This window comes from Micrasema longulum, unplaced genomic scaffold, assembly GCF_059751315.1.
Source record: "Micrasema longulum isolate JH-2025_06_02 unplaced genomic scaffold, ASM5975131v1 h1tg001647l, whole genome shotgun sequence".
Taxonomy (NCBI): domain Eukaryota; kingdom Metazoa; phylum Arthropoda; class Insecta; order Trichoptera; family Brachycentridae; genus Micrasema; species Micrasema longulum.
Genome location: NW_028278826.1, coordinates 24,408 through 40,797, shown reverse-complemented (window position 1 = coordinate 40,797; position 16,390 = coordinate 24,408). Strand labels below are relative to the sequence as shown.

Below are 16,390 nucleotides of genomic sequence, written 5' to 3'. Positions count from 1 at the left end.
GTTATTTTTTGTTGCAATAACAGGACTAAATTATATGTTTATTTTTAAAAATTATGGAAAAGGAATTATAAAATTAAATGTATTCATTTTAGAATTTTCTGTATTTTGCTTGTGGTAACACGATGTTACATCACCGCGCGCAAAGGAATTATTTACCACAGTCTTTTTAGAGTTAAAAATTAAATTCATTATGGACACAAGATATTTACTACCGACGCGACGCGGTATATTTTCATAATAGAAAGAGTGTCAACAATATTTTGAGTGTATTCAAATGTTCGTAGACATGGTTAGATTTTACTCCCTGGGGTTGAAATTCATTGCAACAGAGAGTGAAAACATTTTCGAAAAGAGAATATGGAATTCTATTCATTGGCTGGTTTAAAAAATGAGTATAAAAATTTTTAAAAAATATATCAGGCGTTGCCATGCAGGTAAAATAATTCAGCCAGATTAATCTCACTTGCATTAAAAAAGGTTTCAAATCTTTTACTTAACAAAACTTGACGGTGAAGCGGCTAAGACACTTGACTCACGCACCAAAAGGACCGGGTTCGATTCCCGGAAGAACAAACACAAAATATTTAATGAGATTTTTCTCCAGCCAAGGTGTTCTGTGCTGTAATTCACCACAGTAATTGGGCCCCTGGCTTATTGTGGTTTTAAAATAAGGCAACAGATAGAACAGTTGAGGAAATGTGGATGTACGAACATAGGCATTGACTGTTGCACAGTGTGTAAACAAACAAAACAAACAAACCATCTCACCCTTTCCCCGTTCTCATGCACGCGCGCCGATTATTACGTCTTTCAACAAGTCCATCTTCAAGTATTTGTTGGATTTGGTCATGCTATGTCTTTCTCGGTCTTTCTCGTTTTTTGCATCCATTAACAATTGCATAGTAGATCCTTTTAGCCGTTCTTTCGCTGTCCATTCGCTCTACATGTCCAAACTGACGCAGCACCTCTTAATTGATTCTGTCGATAATGCATATCTCAGCCTTACGCAGTTCACGGATCTTGACCTTTTTGCATATATCATACGTCGTTTTACTACACATTCACCCGAGGAATCGCATTTCGACAGCATTTAACCTACTTTCATAATTATTTTTCTGATTCCATACTTCGCTCTCATACATTAGAGTTGGCACTAGATCTCCATCGTGAACTGCTAGTTTTGCTCCTGCGATAAACATTAGTTTTCCAAAGTAGATTTTAGTGCTCCGTTCACCCTGTTCCCAGCACTCACCCTCCTTTCAATATCTATCTCAGTCTTTCCATCCCTAGTAAACATACTTCCCAGATACACAAATTCTTCTACCTGATTCAGAATATCTCCATTCACTCTGGTCTCACATTAGGTTATATTTTTATTCCTTTCAAAAACCATCATTTTCGATTTATCAACATTCATAAGCAAATCACTTTCCTTGCATACATCGTAGACTTCTGTTACCAAGAATTGCGGGTCTTCTTTGCTGCTAGCAAGAAGCACGACATCATCCGCATACAGAAGACAGTTAACAGTTTCACTAACGTTTGCTCCCATTCTTAATTTTTCAGTTCTTTTATACAGTTATCGATGTATACGTTGAACAACCATGGTGATGTTACACATTTCTGTTTGACTCCTTTAATAATGTTAAAACACAAAGTGAACGGCCCTTTTACCTTCACACATGCTGTGCTGTCCTTGTACAGTGACGCAATAGCCCTTGTCAGGTTACCATTCACTCCACTCCACTCCGACAAAACCTTCCACAATTTATCTCTGTCAACTCAAACAGTTGACAGAGAGAAAACAAACACAACATATTTAATGAGATTTTTCTAAAGCCAGGGTATTCTGTGCTGTAATTCACCACAGTAATTAGGCCCCCTGGCTAGTTGTGGTTTAAAAAAGTCAACAGATAGAAGAGTTGAAGAAATGTGGAGGTACAAACAAGGCTTCCACATTCCCTTGTCAAAAAAGGTTTCACCTTTCTGTTGCATCAAATTTCAAAGTAAATTGTTAAAATTTAAATAATATTTCGTTGGTCATCTCTGGAGTACCGCATGGTTCACCGATCTCTCCTCTCTTAGCGTAGTAAATTGATTTAAATTAGTTATTTGCAGCTCTAGGGTAGAAAATCATTGTATTTATTGTTAAGCCAAATGCAATTACATACCAAATATCTGTTTGATTAAATATTTGGATTGGTATAGTTTTTCTTGTGAATAAAAATAAATGTATATCGACGGCGAAGGCAAAAGATTCTACGCGACATGTTGCCAACTTTACAGAAGAACTGATAGGAAAATATCACGATCTTGTTTCACAATTTTAAATTAATATGGGTCTATAAAAACCTGTCGAGTAAAAAAATAATGTGTTATTTTTATTAATAGCATAAAAAATACTAAATTTATAATTTTAAATTCTCGCGAAAACGGTCCATTGCATTGGTGACGCCCCTAATAAATCACGATTCGTTTTTTGCAAATTAATGTGTATGTAACAAATGCATTACTTAAATGCATTACTTAAAAAATTAATAATATTATATTTAAAATTTTAGATAAATTAACATATTACTTTTTTTTACCTTACATTTGTGTTATGATTTTTTTTCCTATCAAGCAACATTAACCGGCGATTTAAAGTATGCATGCGGCGAAAGTGTGTCTAAGTGGGGGAATTATTGGACACAGTCTGATGTATTCAAATATGATTCTACGCTCTTTCTGGACTATTCTTAATTCTATGGCGACGAGTGAAGGAAGCTGTTTGGTAAAAAAAATCTGTGCACGCGATTGCGCGTGGCGTAGCGCCTTGCCGCGCCTGCGCGGTCACTATGGACACTTGGCTTGTAACTATATGTTTTAGTTTACCACGCCCGCGCCGCGCCGCAAAACGCTCGCCACTATGGCCAAGCACTTATGTTGGCATCCAACAGTTTTTCTGTTTGAGTTAAATACGGTAAGTCGAATGTAGGTTTTAAAATGTTGAAATTCTTTTTTTTCATATTGTAATCACCGCCAATGCACAAACACCCGTTTATAGAGCTCCCGAATAGTAATTTCGGAATCGCGATGTCTGCCAGAGCGAATATTAGTATCCAAGAGGGTTATGCGATGCAGAAATAATCCTTTATTTGCTACCCCACGACCCTTGTAGGATTGCTAAAAGACACCCCTATTCAAACTGAATTGTGTATTTTTATTATTTTTTATTTATAAATCAAACTTTTCAAGACTGTTTTCTTCTTCAATCAGACATTAACTCTTTTATCTAACGGTGTAAAGTCAATAAATTAAAACTTAATACTAAAAAATGCAAAATAATGTCATTTCATAGAACAAAACAACCGATTTCCTTCGAGTACCTAATAGAAAACTCCAAAATTGATTTAGTTAAGTCCATTAGAATTTAGGAGTTGTTTTGGACTATAAACTGACATACAATAAACAATCTATTTCCATTATCCATAAGGACAATCAGTAAGTTCTAACAATATAAAATTGCTATTAAGAAATGGATAGTGGAGGTGGGTTGCGCACGGATCGATGAGTGGATCAAGCCAAATAGGTAAAATGTGAGTACTGTTTATGAAATTTGTTCTATTGGTCTATATAAATTGGTTGTTTTTTTTATGATTATCATAGTTTTTTATTGTTTATTAAGTTAATGATAATTAGGTTAATTGGATTAATTACGTTTTTTTTATTGTTATTATTATGTTAACTTTGTTAAAAAGCTAATCTTAGGCATGTTTTACATTTTGTAAAATGTTTCCCTCGGCACGGGACACCCCAGTGAGGGAACATTATTCTGTATAAAAAAAAGAATACACACAATGTAAAAGTATAAATAAATAAATATTAGATAATACAGTGAATAAATCATAAATTGCTTGACTTCGTTAACAGAATATCTTCAGAGTTGACTTTTGTCCGTACAATCAAAAATCTTGCTCAACTGTTCGCCCTCTTCTAGAATATGCCTACTAGAATGGTGGTCTGGTCTCCATTATATGTGAATTTCATAAATCACATTGAATCAGTCCAAAATCGCTTGCTTCGAAAAGTAGCGTGGATGCTTGGACTAAAGAGAGGTAATTATTCTTATGCTGATAAAGAGTCCATGTTAAACATTTCTAGTCTACAAAAACGTAGAACTAATATTGATTTCATATATGTTCGGCATACTTATCTGTGGTCATATATGAATCAAAGTGAAGGCGCATGCAAAAAAATGAAATCCACAAAATAACCGCTCTCAACCCCACGGGAAGATTCAAAATAGCACCCCAGATGCCGGTCCAGGGACTATGAAATATTCAATTAGTAAAAACGCCTTTTTTAAACAAATATTTCGTGTAGAGAATCGAACCCGAGACCTCTTTACGGTAGGCAAATGCGCTGATCATCACCGGGCTTATTACGTGTCATTGGCTGGCTTAAGTGGCCACTTTACACCCTGTGAAACATTCACCATTCTGCCCATATTTGAACATCTATATTCCTTCAATTATTTTATTTGTTGATCTTTGTAAAGAGCTAAAACCTTTATTAATGCGGGTGAGATCTGATTGAATTATTGCACCTACATACTAAGCAACACCTAAAATTTTATTTTTTTATTTATATACTTCTTCATGGACCAGGTGGATTTATCAACAATATGTTACACATTAATGTTACACGGTGTGTAAAGTGGCCACTTAAACCCGCCAATGACAGGTCATAAGCCATGTAGATGCCTATACCTTCTCTTAAATGTTCTTCAGATGAAAATATCTGAGATTAACATACATCTGTTGTAATATGTTAATATGATATAAACAGCTCCCCAGTAACTCAATCACAAATAACTATCGACGTGCTAATAAGCGACGTGACAACAATTTCTCACCATGCTTGTTTATCGTATTCGCGATTACAATGCAACATCCGTGAACACCTAATATTAAATGTCAAAATATTTACGTTTCGCGACGTATAATCCTTCTGCGCAATCACATATTTGAGTTTTACCGTTGTAAATATGAAAAATACTCCAAAACTGCTATTTTTATTTGTTTATTTATTATTTATCATGCTATTTATTGCATTTAGCCGGCGGTTGGCAACCCAAATGTCAAGAAAAGCCGTCGCCATAGTAATTGTAATTTAATTTTCACTTTTTTCTATTTAACATTTTACAACAGAGTTGAAGAACATTTAAGATAAGGTAATAAAGAAGTCTAGGCATCTACAGGGCTTATGACCTGTCAATGGCTGGTTTAAGTGGCCACTTTACACACTGTGTAACATTCACCATTCTGCCTATATTTGAACATCTATATTCCTACAATTCTCGGCCACTTAAACCAGCCATTGACAGGTCATAAGCCCTGTAGATGCCTAGACTTCTATATTACCTTATCTTAAATGTTCTTCATCTCTGTTGTAAAATGTTAATATAAACAGCTCCCCAGGGAGTTGAATCCAGTCCTTGTCTACAAAAATTTGGACAAACTCAAAATATTGTTTTTCTATTTAATACATCTTACTAATTTGCAAATGCAATATATTGTATTATTTTTTATAGTAAACGCCTACTTTTCGCCAGTGAAATGTATTTATTTATGAGAAAAACAAAAAACAAACCGACACGAGTGTTGACTTAGAGCTTACACTGTTACATGTTCATTATTGTTCACTGTGATCGCTCAAACGCTTAGCATGTTTTCAAGCACGTCGATAGTTATTTGTGATTGAGCTACTGGGAGTTAAATCCTGTCCTTATCTACAAAAGTTTGGCCAACTCAAAATATTGTTTATTTATTATTTTTTAAAGCATAAAACTTTCTTATATCTGTTTGCGTGTTGCAAATTACTCGCACGGACGATCGAAATAAGCATTCAATTATCCGAATAAATGGTGCGGATAATCGGCGTCGGTGGTTCCTTGCGCACATCTAGACACCCCTCGATATGGGCGCAGACAAAGGACAGAATGTCGAGATAGGAATCTACAATCTACAGGGATGTTCGGGGAGGAAAGGCAAGAGGAAATAGCTACGTTGACGCTAGAGAGCGATGTGATACACTATACTTATTGAAAACGTTAGTATTTAAAAAAATATACATTTAAAAATTATTTAGTCCGCCTCGTGGCAAAATTTTTTTATAGGTCCCCGTGTACAATATGCTCTCGTAAAAAATATTATTTTAATTATTTTTTTTAATGTATGAATTCCACGATAAAAATTTATTTTCTTTTCTATATGAATAGGAAACAAATTTAAAATTCGTACCAAAGAGTGGCTTTTCTCTTGTGTGGCTAAGTGTCGCTAAGGCCCACATTGCATCTCATCATCATTCAATTTCCGCATCTAATGGTGCATAGGGCACTGCATTGGTACACCAATCGCATCGCATCTTGATCATTTTTGTCGTTAGTCTTAAGCTTCAGGCAACAGCCCAGGGACTATAAAATATACCAGTGTGAAAACACTCTCTTAAATAAATATTTCTTGTCAACCATGTCGGGAATCGAACCCGAGACATCTTGCTTGGTAGTCAAACGCGCTTACCATTACACCACGAGGTCGACATCTTTAATTCATACTTTAATAATTATTTACCACTCCTTATCAATCTCCTTCTTTTCCTTCCCACTATCTCCATGGTTTGTCCATATTTTTTTGAAAATTAATACATTGAATATTATTATTTATAAAGTTTTAACTGTCGTCGCTTTATTGTAGTATAATTTAGTGAAAACATATATTATTAAATGGCAGGCCCTACTATGTATACATTGTTAATAGTTTTTATTTTTATTAATTTAACCTGTACATGCCTACATATGTTTTCTATTCGAAATAAATAAATAAAAATAATATTATAAATGCGAAAGCGTGTTTGTTTTTTTGTTCATGTTCATGTTCATTCTTTCACGTCTTAACGGAGCAACCAATTGACATATATTTTTGCATAGTAATAGCCGGAGAGGTGAAAAGGAAAATAGAATACATTTTTTTCATACCAAATGAAAAAATCCATACTAATATTATAAATGTGTTTGTTTGTTTGTTTGTTTGTTTGTTTGTTTGTGTTTCCTTCACGTCTAAACGAAGCCACCGATTAGCAAATTTTTTTGCATGAAGATAGGCGGAACGGTAAGAATTAAAAAAGGTAACTCATTTATATATTTTTGGTATTTATGGTATTAATATTAAGACTCAAACGAGCGAAGTTTTTCTGTAGCTAGTCAACAATATCTATAAGATCACTAATAGATTTTACAAGAAGAAACAAATAACATTTCTCGACATGGATTTTCTAGCGAGTCGGAACAAGTTTAAAGGCATGGGTCGTTCCTGATTGTGCCGCTATAAACTCTGTCTCTATCCCTAATAAATGTTTGTAAAATGTTATTAGTAAAGAAAACAAATAATATATTAATAATGTGCACACAACGTGTCCAAATCTTGTGAAAAAATCCGACGCAGTTACATCCATTAGATACAAATTCCGTGGGGTATTCTCACTACGCGTCAAGTACAGAATTTATTTTAATAAATGCTCTTTACTCCGGCACTCCATAAACACTGCCCCCTGATACTATTTGCCCCGGATTCTTCCGCTATGCGCGCTCGGAGTAGGTACTGCCGTACAATGGGAAGACGTCCGCTGATCCGATAATCTGGCAATACTGAGTGGAATTCCAATATGGCGTTTGACGTCTATCAATTCCCGCGCTGGGAAAATTTAAACACAGTTGATTTCTTTATCTTCAAATAATAAGAGCCTTTCTTGAATAATTAAATACAGGAATAATAAGAAGGTACGAGTATATATAGATTATTTATGTAGCGCTTTTTTTGCGAAAATCACCTCAAGGGCGCCGTACAAAAAATAAATGAATCCCAGCACGTCTTGCAGCTACAGAGCGCATGGACGGTTGGGATTCTAGTTCCTGGTCTCCAATTATGATATATTGCAATTATAGAAGCTATATTACAGCACGTTTCGCAGCTACAGAGCGCATGGATGGTTGGAATTTTAGACCTCATTTACTAAATTGAGATATTTGATAGTTAATAAAATTAACCTATTGAAGCTAGATAACTAATCATCTTGCAGCCACAAAGTGCATGGACGAATGAAATTCTAGCAACTTTAAATTATCAATAAATTTACAAACGTAACTTAATATGTATATTGTATCTGTTTGCTAATAGAGACAAGGATTTTAAAAATAAAACAAAAAAAACGTAGTTTTTAAATGTATTTTTTTTAAGAGAGCCGAATGAGAGTAAATAGATAAAATAAAAAGTACTATTTATAGGTCACAAAACGTAAGTACGCGACCTAGAACAGGTGGTAATATCTTAATTCCTAAATTAAAAACAACTACTGCACAACATCATTACAGTTACAGAGGAATATTTTTCTTTAATGAAATGAACAAAGATAATAAAAAGTACAGTCAGAAATATAATATATTTAAGAAAGAAGTGAAAAATTACATCTATAATTCTTCTTTATGTAACACTGATTGAAAAAATCGTTTATATTTTTTTTGTAATTTATTTATACTATCCTAAAAATATTAATAATTAAAAAAAAATAAACTATTGAAAGACGTCACTCCCCATTATGTACACGAGAATTGTTAATTTATTTTACGTAATGGAAAACGTTAATGTAAATATATGTATTTGATAAATGTAAAAAATTGTATTTAGTTGTAATATTGTATTTTTATTTGTTATTAATAAATAAAAAATAAAATAAATATATGCTCTAGAGATGATGATCGCGCCACTTATCGGATAAAAGTAGGAGCACAATTAAAGGGTCGCTAGTTTAATAACACTGCTGCTCTAAACTCCATCGATTAATAAAAGGTTCATGAGAATAAAATAAGAATGTCAAATACTTAATCAAAAGAATAACGAAAAAATACTACGGCAGTCTTTTTTGTCTGCGTCGTGGTCTAATAATGGTCAGTGCATTGATCTTCCATGTAAGATGAAATATTTATTGAAAAAGTGCCCATACACTTGTATATTTTATAGACTTCGATCTGGCACCTTAAGTATAAAACTGATCACCTCATCATGTCGCGAAAAACGTCAATTCAGAGCTCTATCCAGCTACATCTACGTCGAAAGGAAAAGTTATTTTACCTCTACGCAAACAGCGCACTAAATTCGGCGAACGTGCATTTGCGGTCGCAGGCCCTACGGCATGGAATACTCTCCCAGCAGAGGTCCGAAACTGTGAGAGTGAAGTGATGTTTCGGAAGAAACTCAAAACTCACTTGTTTTCTAAATCATTTGAATAAATTCTTAGCATGTGGTGAAAAAGTAATATGAAAAAGTACATTATTTTTCTTAAATTAAAAAGTTAAAATTAAATTTATATCTTTATAAAATCACTTTGTAAAGCGCCCTTGAGGTATTTTATTACGAAAATGGCGCTCTATAAGTTATCCATAATTATAATTATTATTATTATATCCATAATTGGATACGAAAAGCGCATAAACCGTTTTGAAAAAATATTACACTCACAAATCAACTGGGTTTTAGTCTTATCGATTCACTTGTCAAAAACAGGCCGGGGGCATTTTCCCGCCCTTTTCATGTCGAATTATCTATGGACCGGCGCACATACTGCATAGGCTTCAAAACACAAGAAACGAGACTCACTCCGAATATTAAAAGTGAAAAACATTAAAACAAGATGGTCCCTTAGTCTTTCTTCTTCAGCGTTGCTGGATAAAGCGCTCTTCCAATCATCTATGCTCTAGCCATAGAATTAAGAATAGTCCAGAAACCGCATACGCACATCGAACAGAAGGCGACTCAACTACTCATAAATTAGTAGGTTTACGTTTTGACCCATTAGTTTCTTTGTAGACGTCGCTCAGTACGCAACTCCTGATTCGAATTTAACCATGCCGTGTTGTGTCCTTTTTAAGTGTAAAAATACAACTAGGATCTTAAAGAAACAGGATGCAATTACATTTTATGTGTAATTATCAAATAAATGTTTGTCACAAATGCATTACTTAAAAATTGAATTATTTTTACATCTGTCAGATTGTCGAAGAAACAAAATGGAAGTGTTTCCAGGGTAGTAAAATTTTTTACCCTACTTTGCTCATATAATAAGGAAAATAATAAAAATTTGACCTCGGATTAAACAGCGTCGTGGTAGACATTTGGCCAACATTATTTTAAAAACATAAAATGTTATTTAACATGATATAAAAATATCCGTTTTATGTAAAATAAAATTTGTTTTATATTTTAAGGTCAAATTTCATTAATTAAATTACTCTTATTAAATGACCCTTTACTTATCTACTCTGTTGTGTCAATCAATGTTTCCGAGTGCACAATACAGTTTTAGAAAAATTAACAAATTGTTTTATTTTACCTTACATTTGTGTTATGGTTATATTCTTCGCGATCTGGCAATATTACTCGGTGACTTCAAGTATGCGCTCGGCGAAAGTGTGTCTAAGTAGGGGAATTGTTGGACATAGTCCGATGTATTCAAATATGATTCTACGCTCCTTCTGGACTATTCTTAATTATATGGCTCTAGCTATTTTGAGGCAATGTCGTCGGCCTGTCTTAGTGGCTTTCCAACACCTCCTTTTTTAGAAAATATCCCAATAACTAAGACTGCACACGAATACATGTAAAAAAAAAAACTAAAACGTGTAATCGGTTAAAGTATTTTCTTATCATTTACTCTTGCTTAAGAAAGCTTAGTTCATTTGGCAGGCACTAATACTTGCAAAAACGAATTGTCATAAATTTTACATTTGTTTGAAAAAAATGCACCTTAAGGCCAGTTATTTTTACGCGGGTAGGTACTTTTGTTTTCTATTTCTGCCTTTGAACATGAAACACCGGAAGTAATCGGCGGCCGCGGCCATCCGAATTGATCCGATATTTGGCGCGCTTTTGTCCACATCCGGTTTCTTTTTTTCGTTTACCCGCCCCATTGAGCTTTTCGATTTGATACAATACTATTTTATAAAGACAGATTATAGTGATAAACTGATGGATTATTGATGTAGGTATTATTAAAGTTATTTATTTTATTTTACTCGGGGTTTTGACAACACATAAAAATAAGTAGAAAAATGTATTCACAACAAGAGCAAATTAAAAAAAAATCACCGTTAATTTAATAATACACAATGTATAAGTTACATGAACATGAAACTATATTATGGCAAATAGCTACGTTGTATATCGAGAAGTTAATAATAATTGTTGTTTGAGTCGATTTTCTCAGAACCACAGAAAAAATAGTAATTTATTTCTATTACAATTCATATTGTACATGTTGTCAATAAAACCTTAAAACTCATTGGATTTATTAACGGAAGTACAACTAACTAAAATAATATCAATACCCTTAAAGCTCTTTTCTGTTTCCAAGTTCGCCCGCACCTAGAGTATTCCTCTGTTATCTGGTCTCCATATTATGACGTTCACGTCAAAAATATTGAATCAGTTCAACATCGATTTTTAAGAAAGTTAGGTTGGAGGTTTATCCAGAGACCAATATACGTATAATGAGTTAGTAACCAGCTTAAATATATCTTCTCTACAAGACCGTCGAAATAAATCAGATCTTTTAGTCCTATTTAAAATTCTCAACTCATTTTTTAATGCGCCTGAACTACTTGAGCTCAATAAAATTAAATATCCTAATTAGAAACTTCGGACAAAACTTACTCTTTCATACCGATAACCATAGAACTAACTATGGTTTTCATTCCCCTATGCCCAGAATTCTTAGGTCTGCCAACAAACATACCAGTCTTGATTTCTTTGATAACAAGTTGTCTTCTTTCAAACGATCACTGAATTAAATTCAATTATAAAAACCTCTCTCCCCCTTCCACTCCCACCAAGTCTACTAAATACCATTGTGTCTCACTACTTTCCTTTATAATAATTTTCTATGTATAAATATGTCCTTAAATTTTAGAATATTGTTTTTGTTACAAAAATAAATATTAATGTTATCAATAAATTAATGTATCTTACCAGTCTTGACTTGATACTTGAGGGTGGTGGCGCAGTCTTGGACGAGTTGTTGCAGCGGTAGTCCCCTCTCTGGAAGCTCCAAGTCCAGAAGAGACTTCATCTCCTCAGGGTGGTGGAACTCTAGAACCTGGAAGACGAAGCCATTTGTGTTGACCGTATTCAGGGCAAAACTCTTAAATCCAGAGATGTATGTCTAGAACGTGAATCATGTTTAGGGCGAATCTCTCAAATCCGTAGATTAATGTCAAGGTATGAGGAAATTCAGTGTTTTTTTTTTTTAATATTTTATTTTTATATATTTTCAATTAAACTAAGCCAAAATGTACCATATTATCAGCGCTTTGATTTTTTTTTGTTTTGTATTTTTTTGATTTTTTAAATTACTTCTCGTTCTCTTCCCTTCTTCTCAACGAGTTCTGCTGATTCGTCAGTTGACTTCGCAAGCCGGAAACCTCTCAAAGCTGTCTTATTATTGGTTGATTCGGAAGAACTAGTGACGTTATGATAAATACTTTTTATTTTTGTTATTTTTTCTGTATATTTTTTAATTTCGTATATTATCGGCCTCGTGGTGTAATAGTCAGCGCGTTTGTCTACCATCCAAGAGAACTCGGGTTCAATTCCCGACATGGTTGATTCGAACTATTTATTTAAAAGTGTGTTTTCACACTAGAATATTTCATAGTCCCTGGACTGGTACCTGAAGTGTAAGACTGATCATCTTACCTTTATGTAACAAAAATGATCAAGATACTCTGCGATTAGTTTACCAATGCAGTGCCCAATGCACCATTAGGTGCGGAAAGGGAATGATGATGATTATTTTTTCCTATATTTTTAAAAAACATCGCAGTACAATTCTGTACCTCAGAGGCAGACGGATGCAAATCCAGAATTTAATGAAATGACATTTCGATTTTCGTATCCAGTTCATGATCATGTCTATTGATTTTGAAGAAATGTAAGCCTCATAATGAAAGAACCAATGTATTAAGTTACTGAAAATACTTATAAAAACTATAAATTATTAGAAATCGCTTAGAGAAAGTAAATTCTTTAGGCTTTGGTTGAACATTTGACGTTTGGATTTGCATCCGTCTGCCTCTAAGGTACAGAATTTAAGCCTTAATTTTTTTCCGCGTGTAAGTATACATTTTTCATATCGAATTTCCCGTAGGGCTGAACGTCCTCATTCAAATCATATTCAGAGCAAGAATTCAAACTCTGAAGAGTTAAGTTTGTAAATAATATTCAGGCAAAACTCTGATATCCGGATATTTATGTCAAGAATTTAAATAATGTACGGGGCGAAACTCTTAGATCCAGAGATTTACGTCAAGAATTTAAATGATGTACAGGTCTGATACTCCAAATTATGGAGATTGTTGTCAAGAATGTGGATCATATTCGGGGTAAAGCTCTTGGTGATTGATGGCAAAATTAAAATCATTTTATGAAAATAATTAAACTAATGAGTAACTTTTTGACAAAGCAAACTATCATATTGCAATTTAGCTTGGGGAGGTTGCTCTCGTTCAATCCTTGAACCTGTAAAAATAGCACAAAAATGGATCATGAAGATCATTCTCAAAAAACCCTTGAGGTACTCGTATTCAACGGAAGATCTATTTGCTGACTTAAAGATATTGGATGTAAGACAATTGTTTGTGAGGTGCCTACTATTTAAATTTTATGATAAATTAAGTGAGGTCAAAAGAACCCAACAAAATATAAACACTCGTTCAGCAACACAAATTAACTGTATTGTCCTATTTGTATCAACCGCCTTTGGTAAAAAGCAATACAATGTAATTGCTCCAAAAATATTTAATGATTTATTGCCAAGTATAAAAGACTCAAAATGTAAAACAAAATTTAAAATAAAAATATCTGCACATATAAATAGTGTAGCGAGAGATTTTTTTGAAAAATATACGTAAATCAAAAATCGAAGTACTTTATATAATTGGTATACATATTATTTATATTTTTATGTATTTCATTGCTTTATATTTGTTTTATTATATATTATACTATATTATTTATGTTTAAGTAACATGCATTCTTGGCACATATATATACTTTATATTTGTATAATAACGATTTTTAATTTCTTAAATTTGATTAGCTAGGAATTTATAATTAAGTAGTTTTAGTTTTTCTTTTTTATGTTATTGTTTTATTAGTATAGGACTACTAATGCTCTAAAAATAGAAAATCTCCCTCTTAGAACAGGCTGAGCCATGTTAGATGGAGACTATCATAAACAAAAAACACTCCGTTTTCATTTTACATTAGTTGGTTTTATATAGATTCCCTGTTATTGAGTGTGTATATATATATTTTTTGCAATAAATTTAAAAATAAATAATAAATAATATTTGCCTACCTTTTCGTTTCTGTCATTAGTATTTTTAACATATTCGATGAGGACATCTATCACTTTCATAAGGAATTCCTTGGTCTGGGGGAATCCATCTTCCCGCATAGGAAGGATCTCTGAAACAATAAAAAATACATGTATTATTTATTTCATTCGACATAGTGTCCTACTTCGTGGCCTGCTAATGCTTAATTTTAACACGCTAAAATGAAGATGCAGTCACTGAAAGCAGTTAATGATACGGCTGAAAGAGCTGTTAAGTTGATGCAAGACTTTCATGGCTAAGTCACAGTGGACGAGGAACAAAAACAATATTTATTACGTTGCGTACAAGAACACAGAAAAGTATATCCTGACTGTAAAAAACAAACCTTAAAAAGAAAATTTAATTAATAATGTCCGTTAAATAATTAATATGTATAATAAATAATAAATATGATACAATAATCAAAGTACCATTGTTTTATTTACAAAATAAATATTAAGTTAAAATATTCCCCTATGGTTTCCATACAAACTTTTATATTCAAAGTTTGACATCAAGTCGACACGGGTTATCGCTGTTTGATTTCCATAATATTTATTATTTCAGTTATTAAGGTCAAATGGAATAAAAAAAGAGGGTATGCGTGTCTCAATCTGTAAAAACAATATTTGCCCTTTTAGTCTGGGACACCTTATTGTATATGTATATAAAGAGTCAAATAAATAAATACCTCCCACAAGTACATATCTGCAGTAATATAAAATAAACTTACATTTCTACGTTTGTTCGCTAACACGTGGAGCCGTGGAGGAGGTATGGTTTTAACTGTGCAAATCGATAAAAAAACATTATTTTGCTCATTTCATGTTGCGATATGTCTTATTGGGCTTAAAGGCCGTATCCACTTCGTTTTATAAAACGAACATTTAATGCTTAAGGGGAGTTCGCAATGAGCAGCCGAGCTGTCAAACTGACACTTATAACACTATTTAATGAGCGCCTTAAGTCGCTCTTCAATAAGGTCGATTGTTCTGTACCCTGGTGATTCCCATACAGGGTGACTACTGAAGGTTTTATACTATTATTTGTGACCGACCAGAACAAAATTTTCAGCCAAAACGGAAACCGAAGGTTGGCTTCTTTTCCAGTGCTAGTAAACCGAAACTTATTTATTTAAGTTAAAAGTCAACAATGTTTTGAATATGTCCAAACGTTTGCAGACATGCTGGGTTTCCTCCCTAGGGAGTTATTTAGATATAAATTTATTGCAACAGAGAGAAAATTTTTAAGAAATTAATATATGGGGAATATGGGGGCTTATGACCTGTCATACTGGTTTGAGTGGCCACTTTACAGACAGTGAAAAATTCACCATTCTGCTCATGTTTCAACATCTACATTTCTTCAACTCTTCCATTTGTTGAATTTTGTGAAGTAAAAGAGCTGAAACCTTTACCATGTGGGTGAGATTCATCCGGCTTAACCAATTCACCTAATAGGCAACGCTCGCAGCGCGGGCAAAAGAACCGCCCTTGACAAAAGTCGCGAAACTTCGCTATTCGCGCAAGTGAGGCGTGAAATTGTGTCTTTTGCTTCCGAATATACTAGTATCAAGAGTGAGACGTAAAGACTGTGTGAGACAATTATATATTAGTATTACTGTTTTACTACGTACGCAACATGCTACACAATGGTAAACTTTCTATTGCATTGGCGATTTTTCACCGATTTTAATAAAATGCATTTTTTATTCCCAATATGATTTAATTATTAAAAAAATAAATATTTTAACCTATACGTAAATATATAATGGACAACCGTGATACCGTGGGTGTTGGATTTGTTCCGACGTTTCGGCTACCATTGCAGGAGCCATCTTCAGGGTAAACTATGGGTTTTGTAGAAAAAGTCAGTGTTTAACTACTAGTAATTATAACGGAGAAATTCTGAAAATCTTAACCT

General features: G+C 33.5%; 1 protein-coding gene across 1 annotated transcript in view; it reads right to left on the bottom strand.

Annotated features, from left to right (window-relative positions):
- LOC148274443 (glutamate decarboxylase-like) overlaps nt 1-14,558 on the bottom strand; it is a gene marked incomplete at both ends in the record, with an annotated part of 64,963 nt that extends 50,405 nt beyond the window's left edge. The window contains 2 exons of the mRNA XM_088237114.1: nt 12,060-12,186; nt 14,449-14,558. Coding sequence (XP_088093240.1) covers nt 12,060-12,186; nt 14,449-14,558 — 237 coding nt within the window. The remainder of the gene's footprint in view (nt 1-12,059; nt 12,187-14,448) is intronic.
- Between the last annotated feature and the right edge of the window lie 1,832 nt (nt 14,559-16,390).